Source organism: Urocampus carinirostris, chromosome 2 (genome assembly GCF_059441175.1).
Source record: "Urocampus carinirostris isolate Australia breed hairy pipefish chromosome 2, RoL_Ucar_1.0, whole genome shotgun sequence".
NCBI lineage: Eukaryota > Metazoa > Chordata > Actinopteri > Syngnathiformes > Syngnathidae > Urocampus > Urocampus carinirostris.
Window position 1 is genome coordinate 28,109,017 of NC_142350.1, and position 25,378 is coordinate 28,134,394.

At 40.7% G+C, this 25,378-nt stretch overlaps 1 protein-coding gene across 1 annotated transcript in view; it reads right to left on the bottom strand.

Moving 5' to 3' along the window:
- The window catches only part of LOC148371574 (dynein axonemal heavy chain 11), a 53,181-nt gene that overhangs the window by 10,584 nt on the left and 17,219 nt on the right, over nucleotides 1–25,378 (bottom strand). Inside the window, exons 52-71 of the mRNA XM_088326114.1 lie at nucleotides 22,648–22,881; nucleotides 21,467–21,613; nucleotides 21,241–21,354; nucleotides 21,021–21,164; nucleotides 20,371–20,553; nucleotides 20,201–20,302; nucleotides 19,956–20,090; nucleotides 16,802–16,975; nucleotides 16,469–16,704; nucleotides 14,636–14,758; nucleotides 6,176–6,380; nucleotides 5,921–6,085; nucleotides 5,585–5,725; nucleotides 4,144–4,314; nucleotides 3,626–3,748; nucleotides 3,318–3,511; nucleotides 3,095–3,243; nucleotides 1,758–1,885; nucleotides 1,236–1,463; nucleotides 964–1,155 (exon numbers count right to left, since the gene is read on the bottom strand). Coding sequence (XP_088182240.1) covers nucleotides 964–1,155; nucleotides 1,236–1,463; nucleotides 1,758–1,885; nucleotides 3,095–3,243; nucleotides 3,318–3,511; nucleotides 3,626–3,748; nucleotides 4,144–4,314; nucleotides 5,585–5,725; nucleotides 5,921–6,085; nucleotides 6,176–6,380; nucleotides 14,636–14,758; nucleotides 16,469–16,704; nucleotides 16,802–16,975; nucleotides 19,956–20,090; nucleotides 20,201–20,302; nucleotides 20,371–20,553; nucleotides 21,021–21,164; nucleotides 21,241–21,354; nucleotides 21,467–21,613; nucleotides 22,648–22,881 — 3,288 coding nt within the window. The remainder of the gene's footprint in view (nucleotides 1–963; nucleotides 1,156–1,235; nucleotides 1,464–1,757; nucleotides 1,886–3,094; nucleotides 3,244–3,317; nucleotides 3,512–3,625; nucleotides 3,749–4,143; nucleotides 4,315–5,584; nucleotides 5,726–5,920; nucleotides 6,086–6,175; nucleotides 6,381–14,635; nucleotides 14,759–16,468; nucleotides 16,705–16,801; nucleotides 16,976–19,955; nucleotides 20,091–20,200; nucleotides 20,303–20,370; nucleotides 20,554–21,020; nucleotides 21,165–21,240; nucleotides 21,355–21,466; nucleotides 21,614–22,647; nucleotides 22,882–25,378) is intronic.

Consider the following 25,378-nt stretch of genomic DNA (forward strand, 5'->3'; position numbering starts at 1 on the left):
TATTGTCACTTTCATCCCTTTCGGCAGATTTTCGCTTAAGAAAGACTCAAGTGTCTTGTCTGAGTGATTGAGTTATAATGTATTTAAGTGACAACTTAACTTGTTTGGCTTTGTGCTGTCCGCTGCCAACATTGAAGTGCTACGGGAGGAGACTTTTGTTTCTCTCTTTACCCCGTCCGTCTTTCTTTGTCTGTCTCCGCATTCGTGTCGTTTTTTTTTTCATGGGGTTACTTGAAGGCCTGCTATACTTCATGTCTACACTTCACACTCAATGCTTATACTCAGTGCATAATGAACTGCGTGTAAGCTAAATGTAAACAAAACACGGAGAACGCCAATGCTCACTAGGGTGGTGGAGGTACAATAGCACTTTATTCTGGGAAAAACTTCCCCGCACCCCCCTTGACAGCCTTCTTTTTTAGAACCACTGTGCTAAAGGTAAAAGTACTTCTATGCCAAATTAAGATTTTTGTCAAAATCATGTCCTCAGGCCGCCATTCATATTTTAGATAACTAATCAATAGTGCAATATAGTGGCAAGGTGATTTTTAAAATTATTTGACAGTACGGAAGTTAATTCTTCACATGATTTTATTTGTTGGTTGAAATGTTCTTTTTACGCCACATTTTTGTTTTCCAATAACATCCAAATAATGGCGAACAAAATATAATCAGAAGTAAAGTCGATTGTGTCCTGAATCAATACGGTAGCGTAATATAGGAGCCCAATTGTTTTTTAATTATAATATGACAGTAGAAAAGATATTTGTTTGAAAGAAGTAAAGTCCTTTTATGTGTTAAAAAATGCTTGTAAAATGGGTTTGTTCTTTGGTTTCAATGTATAATAGAGTATTTAATGAATAACGGTTTCCTCTTTGTGGGTTTTGACTATCACAGGATCTTTCTGGAATGCAACCCAAACAAAAACGAAGGATTACTGTAGTGGGAAAGTAATAAAATTACTTTAGTGTTGGACTCCAAATAGTTGAACAAAACGTTAGCTGAGATGGTGAGATCTCCAGTGCTAAAGGGATAATTATGGTTCCACCCTTGAGGGCCAAACTTCCGACGTTCTGTAACACAAGCGTGGAAGAAGCAGAGCGAGAACAACATGGAGTTGAATTCCTTTTCACGAGAGCACATGTCCAAAGTGTCCTGAAGGAAAAAAAAGGAAAAACTCACACAATTGCTGCTTAACCGATTTTGAGTAAAATTTAGTATCCATATTGACATACTTGAGTAAAGTTGTTGAGAGCTGCATGGAGACTGGGCTTCATACCAGTGGGCGGCTCATTGGTGATTTTGATGGCATTTTCAAGAATTCCTCTTGGGATTACGTGCTGCTCGGGGCTGGGTGCAGGTTCACCAGTGATGAACACTCGGTAGCTGGGATGACAATTAACAGCCTCGGTCTCCAGTAGGGCTTCGAGAGTAGGAAGCCAGCGTGCTACCAAGTGAACGTTCTAAGGAGCATAATCATACATGAAATAGGATCATATTGTGCTTGGGCACAGTGGTTTTGTTTGTGAAAAGAGCAAAAAAGTCTCATTTGTGGTAGTCTTCAGGGAGCGGCTTGGCTGCCAGATTATACTATCAAAGGAAAGCATTTACAAAGCTCATCTAGCCAATTATGGCTTTTATTGAACCAAATTGAGTGTATTTTCCACTCCGGGGAGATAATCTCATTAGTTGCATTGGCTGAATGAACAGCTTGGTTAAAGGACAACAGCCAGTGAGTGAATAGGATATCTTTGTACCTGCAGAATGACCCAATGTCCAGATTTCGAAGCATTTCTGAGAACCGTTTCAGCTACTTCTTCCTGTCCCTGTCCAAGTGAAACATTGTGCAAATTGCCCAATTCAATTGACAATCCGAGCGTTAATCCTATAAAAACAGAAATATTTAGAATTAGTCTCCAGAGATCAATTTTTAGCCTCATGCGAAAATGGCATTACTGATAATAAAGTTTTTTGTTTTTTTTAAAAAAGGCTAAAAACTATTGAAAACGATAGTTGCACTGAATTACAGTAGTAATAGTATGGCCTAGGGTGCGATTTATATTCCGGTGAGACTTATATGTAAATTTGTTAACACATTATTATATCATTGAGATTTAAATTTGTATAACCAGTAGCGTGTATCACTTCACATGCTTTTTCATAATATATCGCAAGAGGGCGCTCTGGGCCTGTGTTGATAATTTAAACATTATCCGCGACGTAAAAGCGAAAGGAGGAAGCCAGCGCATCGTCTTCCTCAGGGACCAACCGGGAGTTGTTTACCAGGAAAATTGACACAGAGGATGAAGATTTGCTTGGCTTTAGGAATTTGGAGTAAAGGTTATAATTCAAAAAGCATGTTCTTTATGCTACAGTTATCTGAATAACTCTTAATATGTTATTAACGTTATCGTTACAACAAGCGTGTGTGTCTTAAGTACACCGTGTTCTCTGTTTCATTTTAATTTTAAATTGCCTTTCAAGGTGACATGTGTGTTTTTGGTGTTGTATTTTATTAAATAAATTTCCCTCAAAAGTGCGACTTATACTCCGGGTGTGAGTTAAACATGTTATTTCTTTGTTAATTCTGCTTTTTATTTGGCTGGTGCAAAAAATACAGTATGTTTCTAGCTTTTACCATTGTTTGGTTAAACAACAGTTGAAATCCGCCAAGTTGATTGAAAATAGAGAAAAACAGCTTTTTATGAAAAGATGGATTTCAAGCCATGGTGACACTTATACTCCGCAAGGACAAGTCAGAAAAATACGATAGTCTTAATTTGACTGTTAACACATTTCTCATGCAATAATGGCCTTACCCTCATCCAAAGAGTTTGTAGTAAAATACTGGATTTCAAAGGATATCATACGGGATCATTGCATTTCAGTACGTCAGTATGGCAATTATCACATGCCAACAGTAAATCATGGAATTTTGAATATTAATCATTCTAATTTAGAAGGTTTATAATAAGAAGAATAACCAGCCTTTCAACCTCTAATACATAAAACGAAAAAATCTCAAAAAAATTCAGCAGTGCTATTTACGCATGAGGTTAACAAAATCAAAAATATTGGGTCAGATCTGTTATACCTAGTTTCTCTACATCTTTGAGGGGATTGACACCAGGTGAGAGGATGAAAAATACAGGCGTTGAGGGGCCGGTACTTTTATACAACCTGTCAAATTCTAATCTTGAAGTCTCAACATATTTTGCTCCCATGAAGTCACAAACAAAATCCCTGCAAAGAATCCAAAGACTCTTATTATATTTCACGTTGACTACATCCGTGTACATGCATGCTCTCGTATTCACCTTAGCGTGTACATGACTCTATCAGGGCGCAGAGCTCTCAAAATGATAAGCTTCTGGATACAAGTCTTATTTTTCCAGTCCTGCGGAAGTCTCTCCTTTTCAGGGCAACTCGATTCAACAATCTTCCTCCAACGCTTGTGCGAACTTTCAATGTCTCGGTCCAGACCATTAAACTCATCCATCGAGGAAATGGTCTATGGTCACATGATACATTGTCAAATATTTGGCACACATGTAGGATTCCTTGAACACTGACAACTTCCGTGTCATAACCCACACAAATGATAGCATCTTCCATATTAAGGTACCTTAATGGCTCCCCAGGCATGTGGTGACAGGAAGGACACAGGGCTAACTTTGCAAGCTTCCACCGGGAAACGCAGGAGAAAGTCAAACTCCTGTGGATCAAACTGGTTCTGTTTGAGCTGTATCTGGAGGGAAGGAAAATTCTGTCTTATAAATGAATTTCAAAGCAACCTAAAGTTTGCACAACTTATTGGCAAAAAAAGATAACCCTGCTTAATACAGCAGTCGACTTTAGAGCGTAAAACAATGACGCAAAGGACAGCCTTCACAACAACAGTTTCTTCTATGGGAAAAAAGAAATCAACAATGACAGATAATTCCATTATGCTACAAGAACCAGCCCCCTTGTCAGAACCGACTGTCTGAACAGCAGCTGGTGAACAAGGGGTGAGAGGTAATCAATGGTAGCGCATAGTCCTGCTGACTGCTTTTAATTGAAGTTAATGTGAGGGCAGAAATATATTTTGATTGATCAAGATGACAAGACGCTCCACCTCCAAGGCGGCCCAAAGTCCCTCACCTGGAATGCAGCATGTGACAAGAAGGTTAACTTGTCCCTCTCAAACAGGCCCTGGCTGGTGTAGAGGAATACAGAATAGGTGATGGCCTCAGTGAGGGCGGCCACTCGGCTTCTCACGTCATCCTCGTATTCAACGTGCTCCATTGCTTTGCTAAATACTGAGATAAAACTCTGTAAAATAGCATAAGTTTGATGAATATGAAAAAATGAAAAGTAGGACTGTTGGTCTTTATTCAAGTGAATCATTATTGCATATTAATTTACAGAGACCCCTCGCTAATTCATCCTTCAGTTATCGCTGGTTCACTGCTTTGTGGAAAAAAAAGATTGAATAAAAGAATATCCATTCAGCGACCCTACTGCGGAGCAGATAATGGATGTATAAATAAAAAAAAAAATTAAAAACGGATGCTTCCCTCACTATTGAAAAACGTTTTGGGTAGCCAAAATTCAAGCCCATTGGCCATTCACTTAAAAAAAAATAACAGAAAAAAACAAAAAAACAACAAATGCTTCATAGCGAAATCACCCTCACTGTGCAGTTCTTGACTTGAGATATCTGATACCAATCGGCTAATTCATATTCATTCATTCATAGCGTCTTTAATACTGTACTGTTTTATTGGCAATAAAGATAACCCTGCTCTGCATTCTCTACATATTGTTGAAAATAGTTTGTCCTGTGCATTTTGACATGCCGGCTAAACCATGCATCTTGCTTTCTCTCTCTCTCTCTCTCTCTCTTTCTCTCTCTCTCTCTCCCTCTCTCTCTCTCTCAGTCAGCAGGGCTTTGGTCAAAAAAACATCAACTAACATAAAATACGTACTGATTTTCAATTTGTTCTCTCTCTCCCTTTTTCTCTCACTCTCTCTCTCTTTCTTTGTCCCACACTCTCTTCTATCCTCTCCCTATCTTTCTTTTATTTCATTCTCTTTTATCTTTCTCTCTAATCTACTAGTCTGGCCCCCGAGAGAATGTCCATTCTATCGTGTGGCCCGCGAGTTAAAATGAGTTTGACACCCCTGCTCTAAAAGATCCCCAGCTCTACACCTAAGGCACAATTTTTATGCCATTAATTTACTATTCCGACCCCTGAGAGTACTTTTTTAAGATAAAATGAGTTTAACACCCCGGTTCTAACTGAAGTTTCCTTTAAGTTGAATATTTGATTTCTATGTTGGACTAAAAAAATATTTTGGTACTTTATAATTATAGCATTGTACACGACTTGGATTGTTTTGTACTCAACTAATTATTTTTATTTTAATCAGAGCAAGTTTGTTGGTTTTCTGTAGGCGGAATTGTTAAGAAGTCATGGATTTTTTCTGTAATATAAGTATATACATATGAATAAGATATACTTGCACACAGCATCTAAACACCAAATAATCCTCCTAATTAAAAGATGACGTTGGTTTCAGAGTTAATGGGCTATAATACCTTGAGTGAAAACTGGTACATGGGGTTAATCTTGTTGAGGTCAATGATGATGAAGAAGAGGAGTGATGCTCTCTCAGCAGCAGGGCGGTAAATTTCACGAGCCTCGTTGATCTTTGTCTCATTCTCTCGGGCCTCCACCACCTGTGTGTTCCAAACTCACCGAATGAGCTATGAGGCTCTCAGTCATGCCCCAAAAAGCTTTTCGTTACACATATTCTAATCTGAGAAATGTTTACTGCAGGTTCAATAAGTGATGAGTCACAGGTAGAGGTAAGACATTGAAAACGAAACTACTGACAGAAGTAGTGCAAGATTGAAACGTGATAAGAGACATACTTTGTCTTGAATGTTGGCTGCTGTGGTTTTGGTGATTTCAAGTTGCTCCACCAAAGAAATATCACCCAGGAAATTACCGCAGGCCGTGGAGAGGCGACTCAGCAGGTCATCCTCCAATCTTTTCAGCTCAATCTTGAAGTGGTTCTGCTGCCTAGTCAGCTCCATCTTTTACAAAGGCCACAAACAACATTATCCCTTTCTGACATCCTGGAACGAAGCTAAATGCAAATTGACTAAATGACTTTGGGATTTGACCTTTAGATCTTCAAGATCAGGCCTTTCCCGCGATACGACTTGACCCAGCAGCTGCTCCTCCAGACCAGCCGGAGTCACGGTAAAGTTAATGAGGGTTGTTTGAGCTTGGAGCTCAGGAGGGAAATGGGGATTGGCCAATTTGGTGTGCAGGATGAGCCGGAAATTACTATTGTATTCACACTCCTTGCCACCAATCTGAATGTACCTGGATGGTGAAAAAATCCGTTAGAACTTCCAATTTATACTTGATGATACACACTGTAATTGTGTAAAAAACAACAACAACTTTCATTTACAAACTGACAGTTAAATCAGTAGTGTTACAAAAGTCACAGTAGAGTAGTGCCCTCCATTTGTCATTGCTTGGTCAAATAACTGACAGACGGACGGACGGACGGACAGATAGATAGATACTTTATTCATCCTCGTAGGGAAATTCAAACTTCCAGCAGTATCCTTTTGTTGTTCATTAACAGATTAACAGGATGGCCTCAGGGTGCTGTGTTGTAGTTTAGAAACAGCGGAGTGCATGGCGTCACACGCTAGGCCAAAAGTTCGATGTCCCTGCAGCAGATGTTTGCGCCTCGGTCTGCCCTAACAGCGCTGAAGCCGGGTAGCCGGGCAGCTCCACGTTAGCGTCCGGGATGCTAGACGTGAGCCACGTTTCCATAAAACACAGCAAACTGCACTCCCTGTACGTTTTGATGTTTTTCACCAGCACAGTCAATTTGTCGGTCTTATTGGTAGGGAGTTCACATTTACCATGATTATGGTCGGTACCGAAGGCTTATAACGCCGCTAGCCGCTTAGCCTTCACCTTAGCTGTGTGTATATATAAATATACATACAAATATATATAAATAAGCCGTGTATTTAATCTAAAGTTATCTAAATTAATACATAAATTCCGATTTGTGTGTCTGTGTTTGTATGTGGCTTAGAGGCTCCAAAATGGCAGAACCGATTTTCCGGAAAATGTACACAGTTGTACTCCTGGTCTCTGGGAGTGTTTTTAGCCAGGTGTCATGACATCTCCAATAAATACCAACAACATGTACCTTTGTTGTGAAAACCCAGGGTCACAACCTACATGGCAGGCTGTACTGGGTGGGCTGACACACCCTTTCCTATTGGGTGAGGTTATAACCCACAGTTACCTCACAGTGCACGCCCCTGTAATCACTTGGCTCCTGGGAGTGGTCACACCTGAGGCCAATCTGCTAATTACCCAGGGAGCAAGGACAGCTGCCCAGAGAGAAGAGGTGATCACCAGGCTGGGGAAAAAAGCATACCAGTCCCTCCAAAACTCTAGGGTAAGCAGCCAGTGACCAAATCTTTTTGGGGGAAACTAAGCTCGGCTTTGTTCAGAGTGAAGATAAGTCAGGACTGGATGGAACCCTGAACCTCTGGGGAGCACTGGAATGCAGGCCTAATTTTTAACCGTTAGCTCTCTATGCCACTTACCGCAGGAAGCCTACCTCCGATCGGAGAAGAATCTGTTTTTTTGGACCTCATACCCCTATTTTCCCGGAGAGTTTCGTAGTATTCAATAAACATCCTTTTGTTCAAATCAGGCAAGCTGTCTCTTAGTTGTGGGTTTCCAAGTGTTAAACCTGCCTTGATTCCCCAGGTTGCCAAATCGTGTACAAACAGCTCCGGAGGTGCATGCGGCCATGTGGCTCTTTGGCACTCCCAAATAGCTCCCTGGCGCTTTTCAACAAACCATTGCCCCAACAACCTTGCCCAAGGAGAATGCCCCGCAATAGCAAGCTATTCTGCTTGTTCTACATGAGCAAACACTTTCTCACTTTTTCACAATGGAATCTTGAAGCCGGTGAAACTTCAAGTGTAATTAACCTCACACATTAAAGGAGCTGTACAGAATTTGGAACATTTTTTTCATTGTAGCCGCCCCATTTCTTGGCTTTTGTCACCATTGCAGTTTCGGTCAGCATGTCATGATGCAGGTTTGATTGTGTCTGTGCATAAGTAACTCCCTCGAATAAACACTTTTAACTTGGGGTTAGCGATTTATTTGTGTGACATAGCTGCAAATAAGTATTTGAACACCTGAGAAAATGAATGGTAATATTTGGTAAAGTAGCCTTTGTTTGCTCTTACAGAGGTCAAACATATCATGTAGTCTTTCACCAGTTTTGCACACGCTGCAGGAGGGATCTTGGCACACTCTTCCACACAGATCTTCTCTAGATCTATTATTAGCCGAGTCAGGTTTCTCGGCTGTTGCTGAGAAACACGGAATTTGAGCTCCCTCCAAAGATTTTCAATTGGGTTCAGGTCTGGACACTGGCTGGGCCATGCTAGAACCTTGATATGCCTCTTATGGAGCCACTACTTGGTTTTCCTGGTTGTGTGCTTCGGGTCGTTGTCATGTTGGAAGACCCAGCCACGACCCATCTTCAATGCTCTGGCTGAGGGAAGGAGGTTGTTCCCCAAAATCTCCCAATACACGGCCCCCAGTCATCCTCTCTTTAATGCAGTGCACTCGTCCTGTCCCATATGCAAAAAAACACTCCCGAAGCACCTTCACGCTTTACTGTAGGGTTGGTGGTCTTCGGATTGTACTCTTCATTTTTCTTCCTCCAAACACGCTTAGTGAAATTATGACCAAAACGTTCTATTTTGGTGTCCTCTGACCACAAAACTTTCTCCCATGACTCCTTTGTATCATCCAAATGGTCAAACTCTACCCGGCAGAGTAAAAGCCCACATTAAACCACACCACCTACATTGCATATTACCGAATTTTATTGCAACATGTATTCTGTGTAGTACTATTTAGATATTCTATATAACACGCTACAGTGGGCATTTGCACGTCACACTGGGTATTTGTATATTGTATTCTTTTTGCTTTATTATTGTATTGTTCTCAGCTCAGGGATGCTACTGGAAATGTGAATTTCCCTTCGGGGATGAATCTATCTATCTATCTATCTATCTATCTATATGCAACCTTAAAGTGGGCCTTAACATGAGCTGGTTTAAACAGGGGAACCTTTCATGTCATGCATGATTTGAGACCCCACGAGGTGATATTTTGCATCGGGCTCCACTCCAATTGAGGTTGACCGTCATGTTTAGCTTCTTCCATTTTCTAAAGATTGCTCCAACAGTGGACCTTTTTTCACTAAGCTGCTTAGCATTTGCTCCGTAGCCCTTACCAGCCGTGTGGAGGTGTAAAATTTCTTTGGACAGACTTTGGTCTTCACCGTGTTATAAGTTAAAGTCTTACTGATTGTATGGGGTGGACAGGTGTCTTTATGCAGCTAACGACCTCAAACAGGTGCATCTGATTCAGGATGATACATGGAGTGCAGGTGGACTTCTAATGGGCGGACTAAGAGGTTTTTCAGGGTCAGAATTCTAGATGATACACAGGTGTTCAAATACTTATAGCACCTATATCACACAAATTAATTGTTAAAAAAATCATGCCTTGTCACGAGGCGTGGTGGGGTCGAAGGAGTGATCGGACCAGAACGGGGGCAGGAGGCAGGAAGGGAGAACTCAATTGCGTGACGATCCATAAGTTTTATTTAACAAAATAAAAGTTGTCCAAAAGTCAGGGACAAGACAAACAAAAACATTCTTACAATCAGAACAGAACGGTACAGAGTTCCTCCGGCACGAACTCAATAGGACAAGGCATAACAGACGGAAAATGTTTAAACCTAAAAGAGGACAAGGCATAACAGACCTGGGATTGTGTAATGAGCCAGCCCCCGCAAAGCCCAGAATCCAGCCTTAAATAGCAGACACAATTAGTTGAACTGCTTCAGCTGTTGCCCAGAGGGCGGGGCAGACTGGTCACCAAGGCGACCATGACAGAGCCCCCCCTTTAAGGGACAGCTCCCGAGGTCCCAAAAAGAAAGAATTACTACCTCGCGCCCCGGAATGGTTCGACGCTCACGATTGGGGCAACCCCGCTCCCTCCTCCGAACACGCAGGAACGGGGAGAGGCAGGCGCCATCTGCGTCAGGCGGATCGGAATCGGCGCTCGGCAGGGGGGGGGTCCGGCGGGCAAACTGGACAGGGGATAACAGACAGGCAGAACCGACGAGAACAGGACAGATAAACAGGACAGGCAAAATCAGAAGAGTTGCACTCAGGACAGGCCGATTCAGAAGAGTCGCACTCAGGACAGGCCGATTTGGAAGAGTCGCACTCAAGACAGACCGATTCAGAAGAGTCGCACTCAGGACAGACCGATTCAGAAGAGTCGCACTCAGGACAGACCGATTCAGAAGAGTCGCACTCAGGACAGACCGATTCAGAAGAGTCGCACTCAGGACAGACCGATTCAGAAGTGTCACACTCAGGACAGGCAGATTCAGAAGTGGCGATTCAGACAGGACGATTCAGAAGTGGCGATTCAGACAGGACAGGCGGAATCAGAACAGGCAAGGCAGGGCAGGCAGAATCAGAACAGGCAAGGCAGGGCAGGCAGAATCAGAACAGACAAGACATGAGAGAGTCAAAATCAGAACCGGAAAAACAGGCGAGAGTCAAAATCAGAACCGGCAAAACAGGAGCAGCGGAGTCGGACTGGCAGGCAGCGGAGTCGGACTGGCAGGCAGCGGAGTCGGACTGGCAGGCAGCGGAGTCGGACTGGCAGGCAGCGGAGTCGGACTGGCAAGCAGCGGAGTCGGACTGGCAGGCAGCGGAGTCGGACTGGCAAGCAGCGGAGTCGGACTGGCAAGCAGCGGAGTCGGACTGGCAGGCAGCGGAGTCGGACTGGCAGGCAGCGGAGTCGGACTGGCAGGCAGGGGAGATTGAATAGCAGGCAATCGGCACGGGAGTCGGGCAGGCAGGCATGAGAGTCGAACAGGCAGGCGTCAATTCCTCCCGGGACCCCATTCGAGGCACAGCAATGGCCACGACGGGCGGGGCCGTGGTTCGAACGGGCAGGGAGTCGAAGTCGGACTCAGTGGGCGCTTGCCAAGCTGCGTTCTCCAGGTCTCCCCAAATCGCGCTGGGATCGTTCGCTGAGTTCTTGTCGTGGCTGGCTCATTCTGTCACGAGGCGTGGTGGGGTCGAAGGAGTGATCGGACCAGAACGGGGGCAGGAGGCAGGAAGGGAGAACTCAATTGCGTGACGATCCATAAGTTTTATTTAACAAAATAAAAGTTGTCCAAAAGTCAGGGACAAGACAAACAAAAACATTCTTACAATCAGAACAGAACGGTACAGAGTTCCTCCGGCACGAACTCAATAGGACAAGGCATAACAGACGGAAAATGTTTAAACCTAAAACAGGACAAGGCATAACAGACCTGGGATTGTGTAATGAGCCAGCCCCCGCAAAGCCCAGAATCCAGCCTTAAAGTGCAGACACAATTAGTTGAACTGCTTCAGCTGTTGCCCAGAGGGCGGGGCAGACTGGTCGCCAAGGCGACCATGACATGCCTTGTGATATCTGGATTTTTCTTTTTAGTTTATCTCTCTCACAGTGGACATGCACCTACGATGAAAATTTCAGACCCTTCTATGATTTCTAAGAGGGTAAAATAGCAAAGTTTTCAAAATCCCACTTTTCTTTACCATATTGATTAAACACCAGAAATTTGGAATCGCAAAGAACAATTAAACGGCAAAAATAAAAATAGTGAGAGGAAGTCATACAAGTTAGAAATTGCATAAAAAGAGAAGGAATTGCTGTCAACATGTCAACCAATGTCACTGGTTCAACTTTAAACTTGTGTATTATTTGACCACAAAATGTCGCTGAATTGTGAAGTGTAACTAAAAAAAGTTCCAATATGCACAAAGAAGAAAACGCTACGGAGTAAAAAAACACACTGCATCTTTTATCTTCAATTTTTTTCTTTTGTTTTTGGGGTACCTGTAACATCAGCTCCCTCTGGGTGAGGCTCATGTTATGCAAAATGCATCTAAATTTCTCAGCCTACAAGCATTTAAAAATAAATGCACGTTTGTATGATAATTCATGAATTTTGTATTTTTTAAACAAATATCTTTTTTCTTAAATAAAGGGTTTATTTTACCAATGGGATGTGCTAAATATTACACAGTACTTTTAGGTCCAATAACTAACAAAAGATTTCACCTTTGCCTATGATGCGGTGTCATCATCTAGTTAGGGAAATGTTCTTATGTTAAAAAGAACCTTTCAACCTAAATACAACAAACACTTACTGTATACTGTTCACAACACACTGTAGTTGTCAACATGTATAGTCGTCAGTCTCTTTTTCTTACAGAATCATTTCCTTCCAAAATGACTTATTGTGTGTACCGCTGCAACTTAGTTTTTCTTCTTCATCATGTTGCATTTTTTTACTGGTTTGACTATAAAAATCGGTAAATATAACTTTTGTATCCTTCATTTGAGTGTATAGAATATTTATCTGTCACTGCATTTCAAATACATCATCAGTGACTTCAGAAACCTTGGAACTTTTCATTTTTGTCTAATTACTTGGATGGCAGGCAGTTCTGGTTCCTCTCGTTCTAATCGGGTTCAACTCTTTATCTTCACAAGCAGAATTAATGTACTATTGATAGAACCATTACTCCACCAAATTAAAGTTTGCTGATGGATTGTCTTGTAGTCTTCCGTCAGCCATGAAAGGAATAATTAGTATTCATTACTTCACACTCTACAACATTCCAATTATTAATGAACTTCAGTTGTGAAGCCCCACCAGATCCATCACTTCTGACCATGCCGGTTGTATTAATCTTAGACAGAAACAAGTGTGTGGGTCATCTAGATGAGATAAACTGATAATCGGGTCTAATATGATATATTGTCTTCTCAGGATAGACTGCACATCCTAGGAACCATAGTGTACATAAGAAAATACACTTTGTTTCCCTGGTCTTACACAGATCAGAACAAAAAGGTACAGTTAGGACTGCCATTGTAATGATTTTCTGGATGCTACATTTTTAATAGCAAACCATTGAAATAAACCAGGTTTCCCACATAATAATTATAGGACTGGTGGCCCACCAACATCGATGAATATTATTAGCCGAACAACGGGCTAATACCTGGCTCTAATTGACTACCAGTCCTCCCCTCAATGGAAAAATCTAGTCTGCAAGCCATCCTACCAATGGATAAGTGGGATTTGGCTTGCGTAAGTCATTGTGTGACACATGTTCTAAATCCGAAGACAACATATTGACCCGTTTCTCAAGACAGCTGATAGTATCCTTGAGTTACCTTTCATATAACTGGAAAGCGCAAAGTCTCCCAAAAGTTTGATCTATTTCTTTTCGCAGTATGCTGTGCATGGATTTGTTCAATGTTTTTACCACGGTTTGTATTTTTGTTGGTAAGCTTTCGACTTACCGATCTATCTACGTTCCTACCATCACCTATGGTAATGAACTGTTGGTCATGACCAAAAGAACAAGATCCTGAAAACAAGTGGCTGGAATTAGTTTCCCTCCGCAGAATTACTGGGCTATCCCTTAGAGATAAGGTGAGAAGCTCAGACATCTTGGAGGAACTCAGTGTAGAGGTGCTGCTCCTCTGCATCGAGAGGAGCCAGTTGAGGTGGCTCTGCATCTGATAAGGATGCCTTCTGGACGCCTCCATCGGGAGGTGTTCCGGGCATGTCCCACCGACAGGAGGCCCGGGGATGACCCAGGACATGCTGGAAAGACTATGTCTCTAGGCTGGCCTGGGAACGCTTGGGGATCTCGCCGGATGAGCGGGATAAAGTGGCTGGACATAGAGAGGTCTGGGCCTTCCTGCTGAGGCTGCTGCCTCGGCAGCCCAACCCCGGATAAGCGGAAGAAAATGGATGGATGCATCAGATCAAATGTGACTTTAATTTCAAGAGCAAATTTACACAAAAAGTTGAGACTTTTGGATGGACTGCAACCCAATAGGAGAACATCACGATAAGGATAGTTTGTAGCAAAAAAACAAAACAAAGATAAAACTGGTTGAAGGTATTGCTTGATTCATGCAACAAATCATTATAAAATCCATGAAGCAAAATGAAGTTTGCCATCATGATGGAAGGCCACTGCATTGAGTGTTTCCCGCCACATCTCTTGTGAGTCCTAATACATAACCATGAATGTTCTCCATTGTGCTTTTGCACTGTAGCTCATCTGTTTAATATTCATCAGGCCAGAAGAATATGAAGAGGCAAATATACATCTATCTCCTGTCTTGAGGAACGGATCAATATGTTGTTTTCAGATTTAGAACATGTGCTGCACATTCATTAATTATCTGAAAAACAGACAATTGTAATGTGTTCTGTCATTTCTTACTGATGCTCCAGTGCTCAGGAAGATTCAACCATCTGGGAATCTGATCCCACTGCCTTCAATTAAAAATATCAGTTTGCTCAAAGAAAAGAAAATAAGTAGAACTGTTTGGGATTTTTGAATTGATGTGCGCATATTTTGGACTAACCTGTAATGTTGAAATTTAGAAAAAAAACTAACCGTCCCCTTTTGATGGTGTTTTTTCCTAAGAGAGGTTCCAAGACGGGATCAAATTTTTCTGGTGCATTCTCAATTAGAACAGTTTCACCGCAAACTAACGCCTCTTCAATTACTTCAAGGTATCTGTGGAAGAACAAAATTATATCAGCGTTGATGATTAGCGGCCTTCTGCTAAAGAAAGAGCAAGTTAGTAATAAAAAATTAATAAATAATTTGACATTCAAATAACATATTAAAATTTGATAGAAAAACAAAATTGTTAATATTTAGTCATATAACCAAATTACCAAATAAAATAAATTATTTTATAAGCAAACAATGATTTGTTTGTTCTCTATTTGAATAATTTTTGTAAGAAAAGACACCAAAGACATTATTGTCATCATAGATATCATAGCTAAAACCAATAGCATGTTTTTCATCATTGCTCGCTGTGGGCAGAACACGCATACCAGCGTACATCGCAGACAAGACTGCCATTATTATAATAATAATAATAATAATAATAATTTCCTTGTATTGTCATTCTGTGTAACAATGTACACAGAACGAAATGTCGATTGCACCTGACCCGTTGTAGCGAGCCGATGCAGCCGCAGCCAACAGAGGGCGCCGCCGACCACTTTTTAAGTCTTAGGAATGACTCATAGCAGTCCTTAGCAAAACATTGCTTGGTATTGTAAAAGTATATCTCTCTTTTTCTTCATTTTGACTTCACCCAGTGAATGTGTGATTCACAAAGGAGGAAAAACCCGATCTAGATGAGTTTTGTTTCCGTTTCACTTTTTAAAAGGTTCATCCAGGATATCTCTATATATTGCTGCATTCATTTTTCCTTCTATCCTGACTAGTCTGCCAGTTCCTGCTGCCGAAAAACATCCCCACAGCATGATGCTGCCACCACCATGCTTCACTGGTGATGAGTGGTGCCTGGTTTCCTCCAAACATGGCGCCTGGCATTCACACCAAAGAGTTCAATCTTTGTCTTATCAGACCAGAGAATTTTGTTTCTCATGGTCTGAGAGTCATTCAGGTGCTTTTTGGCAAATTCCAGACGGGCTTCCATGTTCCTTTTACTGAGGAAGGCCTGATTGGTGGATTGCTGCTGAGATGGTTGTCCTTCTGGAAGGCTCTCCTCTCTCCATAGAGGAACGCTGGAGCTCTGACAGAGTGACCATCGGGTTCTTGGTCACCTCCCTGACTAAGGCCTTTCTTCCTCGATCGCTCAGTTTAGAAGGCCGGCCAGCTCTAGGAAGAGTCCTGGTAGTTCCAAATGTCTTCCATTTACGAATAATGGAGGCCACTGTGCTCATTGGGACCTTCAAAGCAGCAGACATTTTTCTGTATCCTTCCCCAGATTTGTGCCTCAAGACAATCCTGTCTCGCAGGTCTACAGAAAGTTCTTTTGACTTCATGCTTGGTGTTTGTGCTCTGACATGCACACTCAACTGTGGGACCTTATGTAGACAGGTGTGTACCTTTCCAAATCATGTCCAATCAACTGAATTTACTGCAGGTGGACTCCAATAAAGCTGTAGAGAGATCTCAAGGATGATCAGTGGAAAAAAGATGCACCTGAGCTCAATTTTGAGCTTCATGGCAAAGGCTGTGAATACTTATGTAAATGTGATTTCTTAGTTTTCTATTTTTAATAAATTCAAAAAAAGTTAAAAAAAAACGTTTTCACATTGTCATAATGGACTATTTTGTGTAGAATTTTGAGATAAGAGATTAAATTAATACAATTTGGAATGAGGCTGTAACATAACAAAATGTGGAAAAAGTGAAGCGCTGTGAATACTTTCCGGATGCACTGTACAATTTGCTTCTCACCCTTTCTGTCCTTGCCTCACCACCCTCAGCTTGCAGCCCTCTTGGCTTTGTATCCACTTGATACCCTGCCGCTGTGGATCGATCATAAGTGGCCAGCGCTCACTGGTGGTCAGAATGGCAGCATTCTCAGTTGACATCCGATCGTTCGGCAGGCCTTGGTTGTGCCAAGCAGCCACGGCGGCACTGTCTGTAAGCATGAGGACGGGATCCAGACCTTCTGCCAGTGGTACAGACACCTAAAAAGGAAGCCAGGGAATGATGTAAATGAGTACTGCAAACCAAAAGAAATGCAATATGCATTGAGGAAATCGTGCTTTGCTGAAGAAACTTCACCTTTTGAGATTTGAGGAACGGGATCCATTTTTCATTGACTAGTTCAACACGATACTGCATGGTGAAGTAACCCATGTAGGACACAAATGCTGAAGTGAGGGATACATCCCCACACAGAGTTTTCTGTTGATTCTTATACTCAACAAGCGTCTGTGACCAACGCTCTTTCTCTGACTAGACACACAAAACAAATAGGAATGTAAATGCACCCATTATTCTAATGTTTAATATACCATTTTCCAGGCTACAAGGCGCACCTAAAACCCCCAATTTGGCTAGAAGTTTAAAAACAATCAAACGTCTTATAAACTGCAGAATCCAGCAGATAAGATGGTGATACCGTATTTGAGCAATGATTGATCAAATCGATAAACATAGCTGTCCTAAAACGCAAAAAAATGTATGCACTGGGAATTGAACCTGAATAGTGGCAATGAGTGCTGACACTTTACTTACTAGATCATCAGCAATACAAACAAGATGTAACAAGGCATTCAACCTTATCTCATCATCGCACCTTTTTTAAGGTGCCAGGAACAGTGATTTGCAAAGGGCATTCTGTTAAACAGGTTAAACAGTATCTCCACTTTTTCACCAACTAATGTTAGAAAATGGGGAAAACAAAATGTCGTACAACAAAATACTCTACTCTACAAGCTGTTTTACTTAGGGAAACATACTAAACAGAGTTGTTATTTACCCACAGGTGAAGAAGTGGAGAGTCTGTTTAACATCAGAGTACACGATGCAAAACAGTGTTGTGGCACCGTGAGTAAAAATAGTATCATCACGGGATAAGTTCTGATGCAATATTATTTGTATCACAAGTGGTCTAATGGTAATGTCTTAGCATTCTTGCTGGTATTGCAGTACTTCCGGGAACGGTGCATCCGCAATGATCGCAGCAAGGCTTTAAGGCTAGGACCTTAGCTTGGCCTTTAGGCTGAGTGTAAGGGTCCCGGCACCTAGGCTTTGTAGCGTATTATGAACTGACCAACAACGGATAATGAATAATGAATAAAGAAGATAGAAAAATAACCCTTAACTGGCCCAATGTGAAAAAAAAAATGTTTTGTATCAAAAATGGTTTAATGATATGTCTTGGGCACATGTAACGTTGATCAGAGGTTTCTCACAACGAATGGTATGAGTGGGGTTCGTCCCTTTTCCTCAACCAAAAACTCATTTGGAGAAATGTTTGAAGTGGATAAAGGCATGAGGGAGCCTTCACGTTCAACTTAATGTGAAGAGGATTGAAGGGAACCGGAACAAAGTTATTAGTCATCCGTGTTTTATTTTTATTAAATTGAAGTTCACGCTGCTGTTTGTTCAATTTTAGCACAGCACTCTCAGCATTTGACAACAAAAACATGATGCCAACAGTAAAGTATTGTGGTGGCAGTGTGATGGTCTGGGCCAGCTTTGCTGCCTCAGGAACAAGACAACTTGCTTTGGTTTACGAAATAATGAATTCTGGCATTTACCAAAAGATTCTGAAGGGAAATGTACGTCCACTAATTCAGGCCCTCAAAACTCAAGCGCTCTTGGATCATGCAGCAGGACAATGACCGGAAACACACCAGCAAATCCACCTCTGAATGGCTCCAAAAACATAAAAAGAAGGTTCTGGAGCAGCCAAGTCAAAGTCTGAAATTAAATCCAATTTAGATGCTGTAGGGTGACCTTAAATGGGCAGTTCATGCTAGAAAACCCTCCAAATAAAGGATAGGCCAAAGTTCCTCTGCAGTGTTGTGAAAAACTTGTTTGATTTCTTTTATTGCTGCCAAAGATTGCCCAGGTTGCTATTAAGTTCAGGGGCAATCATGTTTTCACATAGGTTTAGATTTTTTGTGCTTTAATAAATGGAATCAACATTTAAAAACTGCACTTTTTGTTTGTGTGGGTTTGTCTCTGTGTGATATTAAAATTAGTTTGGTGATCTCAAATCTTTGATAAATAAATGTGAAAAAAAAACACACCAGGAAAGGGGCTTATACATTTTTACGACACAGTACGTGCTCGAGCAAATGGACTACATTTTGTTGTCTATTTTGTGAGCCTTAAAATCTTGTGCGCCTCAAGTATGGAAAAAAAATGACAAAGGACTATTTTGGGGGTGCGCATTATAATCCAGTGCGCCTTTGAGTGCAGAAAATATGGTTATCTTAATATATTAAAGGCAATTGGTGAAGAACATCAATTTGCACCCCTTAAAACAGAGCTCATTTGAATTTGGATTCACTCTGCATCACTTTTATCACATTTACCTAACGGTTCAATACAACATCTTTGACAGCTGTAGAGTGATAAATCACACATGACATTTTCTTACAAGGGGCTGCAGATCTGAAATATGTCACATAATAAATTCTCAGACAGTTAAAAATCACTATAATTTTACTCTAATGTATTATGGATTGCTTGTAATATCACCCAGTCCGGGGTGAGACATTGTTAATTTCCAACAGCTGTTGAGTCTTTGAGGTAAGTTAATGATTAAATATAGATGGCCTGATTTATTAGTCGGAACACTATTGCGTCCAGGTCAATGCCATGGAGAAGAAACATTTATCTTGATATGCTTAAAAGCCAAGCTGTTCCATGCAAACCACATTCATTTTCTGGGATAGGAAAGTCGAACTTGTAAAATGACCACTTGAGTGGTCATCTTTCATTTGATATCAGCATCTATAGCAGTAAATATACTGTAGCACAGAAGATGATTAAATGAGTTGAATAATAAAACAGTGTTTAAATTAAAATATTGTACAACTTTCTACAAATTAAGAACTATTCAAAATCATGGTCATTAAAAAATATGCAAATTAATACATTCAAAAATATTTTTAATAAATGCAGTTAAGTTTGCACAAAGCCAAAGCCATTTGCCTCATGTTCAAGTGCCCAACAAGCAATAAATGTTAAATGCATGCAGATGAGGCCACGCTCCTTGATTTCTGTAGTAAAATCTCTCCACAGCCAGAACACTCTGCCAAAAGATAACAACTTACGCCTTCCAAATCCATTTCATTGAGACTATTTTATCCCTGGTGATTCCCCACCAAATTTCTAACACCAGCAGTATGACTGGTGCAAATTAGTTAACAATTACTGCAACCGGCATTGCTGCCCTCCAAATTCTCTCATGTATTACCTCCAAGCCCCTCACTAGTCGGTTGGCCAGCTCTATGGTCTGGTTTGTGTTGCTCACATCCTGTTGACAGCTGATTTTCTCTGCTGTAGCACTCTCAAACTGAGCAGTTAGATTCTGGAGGTTAGCATCCAAATCCTAAAAAGCAGTAAAAAGTGAAAAGTAAGTAAATAATTGAGTGTTTTAATATGACACACCTGCTGAGCAACTAAGTTAATATTAAACATGAAGAAAGTAGTTGTACTTACTAGCAACTTCTTTTGGACAGCCTGCAGTTTAGTTGTTGCAGTTTCTAGTTCGGCGTTAGCTTGGGCCAAAGCCTGCCTCTTTGGAATGACCTCACAATAAATCTGAAATAACACCAAGTCGCTGTTTTAATCAAATGGTTAAAACAAAGAATGTGAGATGTGTATCAAACCTCATAGTATCGAACAATGTTGATTGTCCAGGCACAGAGCCCTGCTGCAGCTGTAGACTTGGTCTTAACTTGATCAGGGTGGAAGTTTGGATTTTTAAGGTAATACTGTTTGACCACATTCAAACTGGATTCATGAATATGTTCCTTATCATATGACACCAGGGCCTGCAGAAAATCATCTACCTGATACAACATACAACACATAACGGAGACAAATTATGTTTGGGTACTAAATGTATCAAGAATTAGATTGGATACCCACAAAAACACATTTATCTATTCTATCGGACAAATGATATCGGTCACAAATCCAGTCATCATCATAAAGCAGGCAATAATATTGCATTTTTTTTTCTTCTCAGCTCAAATGAAAGACTAAGTCAGGAGAAAAAACTCTGATCCCTTTACTTTAATTCAAGTGAATGTATTGGATGGCTTTTTGTAGCAACACAAATATTAAGAGCTTTAAAATATGTCTGGGTGGGTGTTGGTGGTGCCTCCTCCCCTAGTGTGTGAGCATATTCATGGAGCCATCCTGCCGTAATGTGAGCATGCGAGAGATGGTGAGCATGGGTCAGGGTCAAGGCCGGCAAAAAAAAATTAGATTGGCATCCATCAGACTGATGTGACTGAGATGATGACAGCTTAACCTTGCCCATGAAGGCCCGCGCTGCTTTCCAGCTCCGATCCTTAGGAACTCGACCGCGTGGAGCCAGTAGAACCATCACAGCCGCTGCCACGTTGATGACTGCCGGGGGAGGATTAGGGAAGGCCTTCAGTTCGGTAAGATTTACCTAAAAAGAGTTATAAATGTTTTACGGCTTGTAGAAGGACTCCAGATTTGACTGACCTTTTAATAGCACCAAGTACCTTGTTGAGGGTGTTCAGCGCTGTAGTGGCAGCTGTTAGTAGCGGTTCTGCTTTGGCAAGGTCTTGCTCACAATCCTGTTGTTTAACGGACACTTCTGCTTGGATGAGAAGAACCTAAAAAAAAAAACTGGATAAATTACTGTCTTTGTATTTAAAACTTGAAAAGGGCACGTGGACATAAAAAGACAAAAAAAAAAAAAATCATGAAAAAAGTTTTTAATTTAACCTTTTGAGCTTCAACATCTGCGGCTTCTTTTTTGCTGCTAACCCTTTCAGTTTGAAGTCCAATCTTCGTAATAAGAGCCTCAATATTCTCATTCTTTAAAGTCAAATTGGATTCTTGTTCTGCAAGTTTTCCTTTCAGGTCATCAACCTAAAAGGGAAATACATTTATTGCATATATTACCTAATATTAACCTTGAAGTCTAAATGTGGTAGGCAAGAAAAATATCACTTGGATTGGAAATAAACTCATTCAATGTCGGATGTTTTTCTCAAATGGGAAGAGCCAGTGCCAGCCATTTTTGGTGATTTTTACTCCTTTTTGAAGGCCAACAGAAAATTATGTTCAGTAACTATACAGGCATAAAAGAAGAATTCAACCCTCATATTTTATTGGAAAAAGTATGTTTCTATTTCTATCATTTAGTAAACAAAAGATGAACATTGCTAAGTTTCTTGAAAATACTCGTTTCCAAGAAAACTTCTGATAAAAACAGCTTTTTGTAAAAGGATGCATTTCAAGCAGAACCTTCACTTTTGCGCTTTTTTCGCATTTGTGATGCTTTCAATATCAAAACAATGCTTTCCATAAAAACAGGGCCACTTTGCTTGCAAAAAAAAAACATTTTACTGCAAGAACACTGAGTTTGTGCATGATCGATGCATGAACTTTTCAGGGCCCGATGTCTCCGGTGACGTGATGAAATTATTTAGATCCCCATGGAGATCGCGTTTCTGCGAACGTCCAAGATACGTCATCTCTCGCTGATGACAAAGACTTTGCCAACCTTTTTAGAAAGAAAAAAAAGCTGTCCGGACATATCCATATATTATTCACTCACACACTGCTTCACTAACTACTCTCGCCTACACACTTCAATCATTGGATACAGGGAGCAAAAAAAGAAAGTAGGGGGCTCCCTTGATGTGAGGAAAAATATCTGATCAAATCCACCAATGCTATTTAACATTGATTTATCATACCAAAATCATTCTCAGAGGGATACTACTTACTGATGAGCTGCACCAACAACATATTTTTACATCATGGCACTCAGGTTCAATGCTTCTGAAAACGTATTTATACGTTAAGTCACTGAATGTGTTCAAGCTGACCCTAGTTTTCATATGAAAAGATTCTACCTTGGCTACATTTTCACATGTCCAGGAGATGGTTTGACTTACTTGAACAGCAGTGCTTTGAAGCTTTCGAAGGCCGCTATCAAGCCGGTTCATCTTGTGCTGGAGCTGGGCTCGAGACTTTTGCAGAAGGTTCCTGTACAGTGTGATTTGCTGGAGAAAGCTCTTGGGGGTGGTGTAATTGTACCTCTTCTCATCGCGCTGGTATTTTTCACTTGCTTGGTTGACACTGGTATGAACGTAGGCCATGAAAAGACTGATGGATTCTTGGACAGCAGGCTGTAAAAGCACACAGACAAGCAGGGGTAGGGGATGGGGGGAGCAGGGCGAGGTGGATTGAGTAGAGTTTAACATCCGCAAGCTGATGGGGACTGAAATATTATCTTCATAAATTTTGAATTCATCTACAAGTTTTTCCATCTTACTATCGTGGCCCCGACTTACTCAATCTGAAATTTAAGTGTAGCAAAAATGATTAACCTTTGAAACTACTGTAAAAATAATTTGACAGTTAGTGTTGAGAAACATTTATCAATATTTAACATATATTAGGGTCCTCATTGATGATTGTTGATTAATTGTGCATACACATACTTAAATGTGTGTATGAGAGTTCTCGTTCAAAGAATGGGATTTGTCTTTATGTACTTGTGCATGACTTCAGGCATAAAATGCCACAAAATACCTGTTTTTTTTACAAAGAAAAAAACAACCTTTTGGTAAAGCAGTGAAACTACACATACAGTATAGAACAATTATAAAACATTCCCGCAACAACCCAAAATCAAAGTTGTTGTTTTTTTATTGATATGTAACCCTAAAATGATTTTACTGAACCAATTCTTTAGATTTTGCACCTTTATTAAGAAAATACTATCCATCCATCCATCGGTATTCTGCACCGCTTATCCTCAGTAGGGTCACAGGGGTGCTGGAGCCCATCCCAGCTATCTTCGGCCAGTGGGCAAGGGACACCCTGAACCGGTTGCCAGCCAGTTGCAGGACACAGAAACAGACAACTCACTCGCTCATTCACACCTAGGGACAATTTGGACCAGCCAATTAACCTAACATGCATGTTTTTGGAATGTGGGAGGAAACCGGAGTGCCCGGAGGAAACCCACGTAAGCACGGGGAGAACATGAAAACTCCACACAGGAGGTTCGATTCTTGACCTCAGAACTGTGCCGCATAGGTGCTAACCACTGCGCCGCCGTGCTGCCCAAGAAAATACTAGAGCCTGATATATGCAAAATCCTTTTCCACTTCTATTTCAAAATTAGTCATTTTAACATTTCTAGAAGATATTTGACAAACGCTTGCATACATGACATCTATTCACAATGCTGGCGACAAGACATTGTAGCTAGGTTTTCACAGTAGTGGACCGTCATGGCCTGCAAGGCTTTTTCTGCTGGCCTAAGGAAATGTCAGCACGCTTCACAAACTATGATTGGCAAGGGGCCAGAAACAAAATAAATCACATTGAAAAGATGAAGAAAAATAGAAATGTCCCAGTGTTAACTAATTAATTGTAAGCCCCTAATAGAAAAAAAAACCTAAGCCAGAAATATGACAAGACAGTCTCCACCTTCTGCATTAGCCCTAATGTCGATAAAAAATAACTTCTTAATGGAACAGAAACTTACTGATAATGTGTATGACAGATCAATTGAAATCTTCTCGAGAAAGAAAGTAAGATGGATTTTGTCCACAAATAAAAAGTATTTTTTTTGAGTAAAATGTGGCTATATTCCTAAATGTATAGTTTTACGAGGTTTTTATTGGTGCTTTTATATCTGTATGACCTGCTTTTATTATGCCAGCCTTTGTGATCCCTGAGGTCCTCTGGCAGCCATTTGTCGGCTGTTCCTAGGAGTAGACCAAAACCTATGGTGAAGCAGCATTCAGCCAATTTGGTCCTCACCTATAAAACGGTCTGCCGGAGGACACTAGGTCTGCGGGGACTCTTGATATTTTATAGAGAAGGCTCAACAATTTTTTTTAAATTGCTTTTAACTGACCAGTTTTACTTTGTTTAACTTCTAACCAGTTACTGTAACACATTTTACTTTTTATTTCACAAATTCTATGTTTTGTTCAATATTTTTTTCATTTACATTTTTATCTTTTAGTGTTTCCTCATTCGGGGGCCCCACACTGGTAGGGTGTGATTCAATGGCTGAAAATGCTGAGTCCATCTGTTGCCATCCCTATCAGTATGAATAAGCATCCCTCAGGTCCCTCTGACCACATAGTTGCCATGATCATATTTTATTTCTCTTAAAACATTTTTATTGTGTTTTAACCATTGTCTGTGTCTTATGTTTCTAGGGGGTTGGGGTTTTGGGGTAGAGGAAAAGGAGGGAATTTTTTGTCATTTTGCACACTGAATGTTTCAATACAGCACTCTGAGTTACAACTGCATAAAAGTGTTTTACAAAGATATTTGATTTAATTTGAAATGCTGTAAACTCCAAGAGTACACATACAAACATATTTAACAAATATAAAGTGAGTAAAAAATGACAGTCATTTAAGTGGATAACTTTAGAAATAATAATTTTAAACAGATTACTGCTATGTTTGGGAAACATTTCACTATGTCACTGTTGAATGTCTTGTGCAGTTAATATAAGGTCACGTACAATTAAATGCTCATCCAAGAAAGAAAATCCACTACTAAAAGTTTTCAATAGTACTACAATATCCCTCAGTATCCCCTCAAGTCATCATGATAGGTGTTTTTATCTTTAGTCCCCGATCAACATCCACA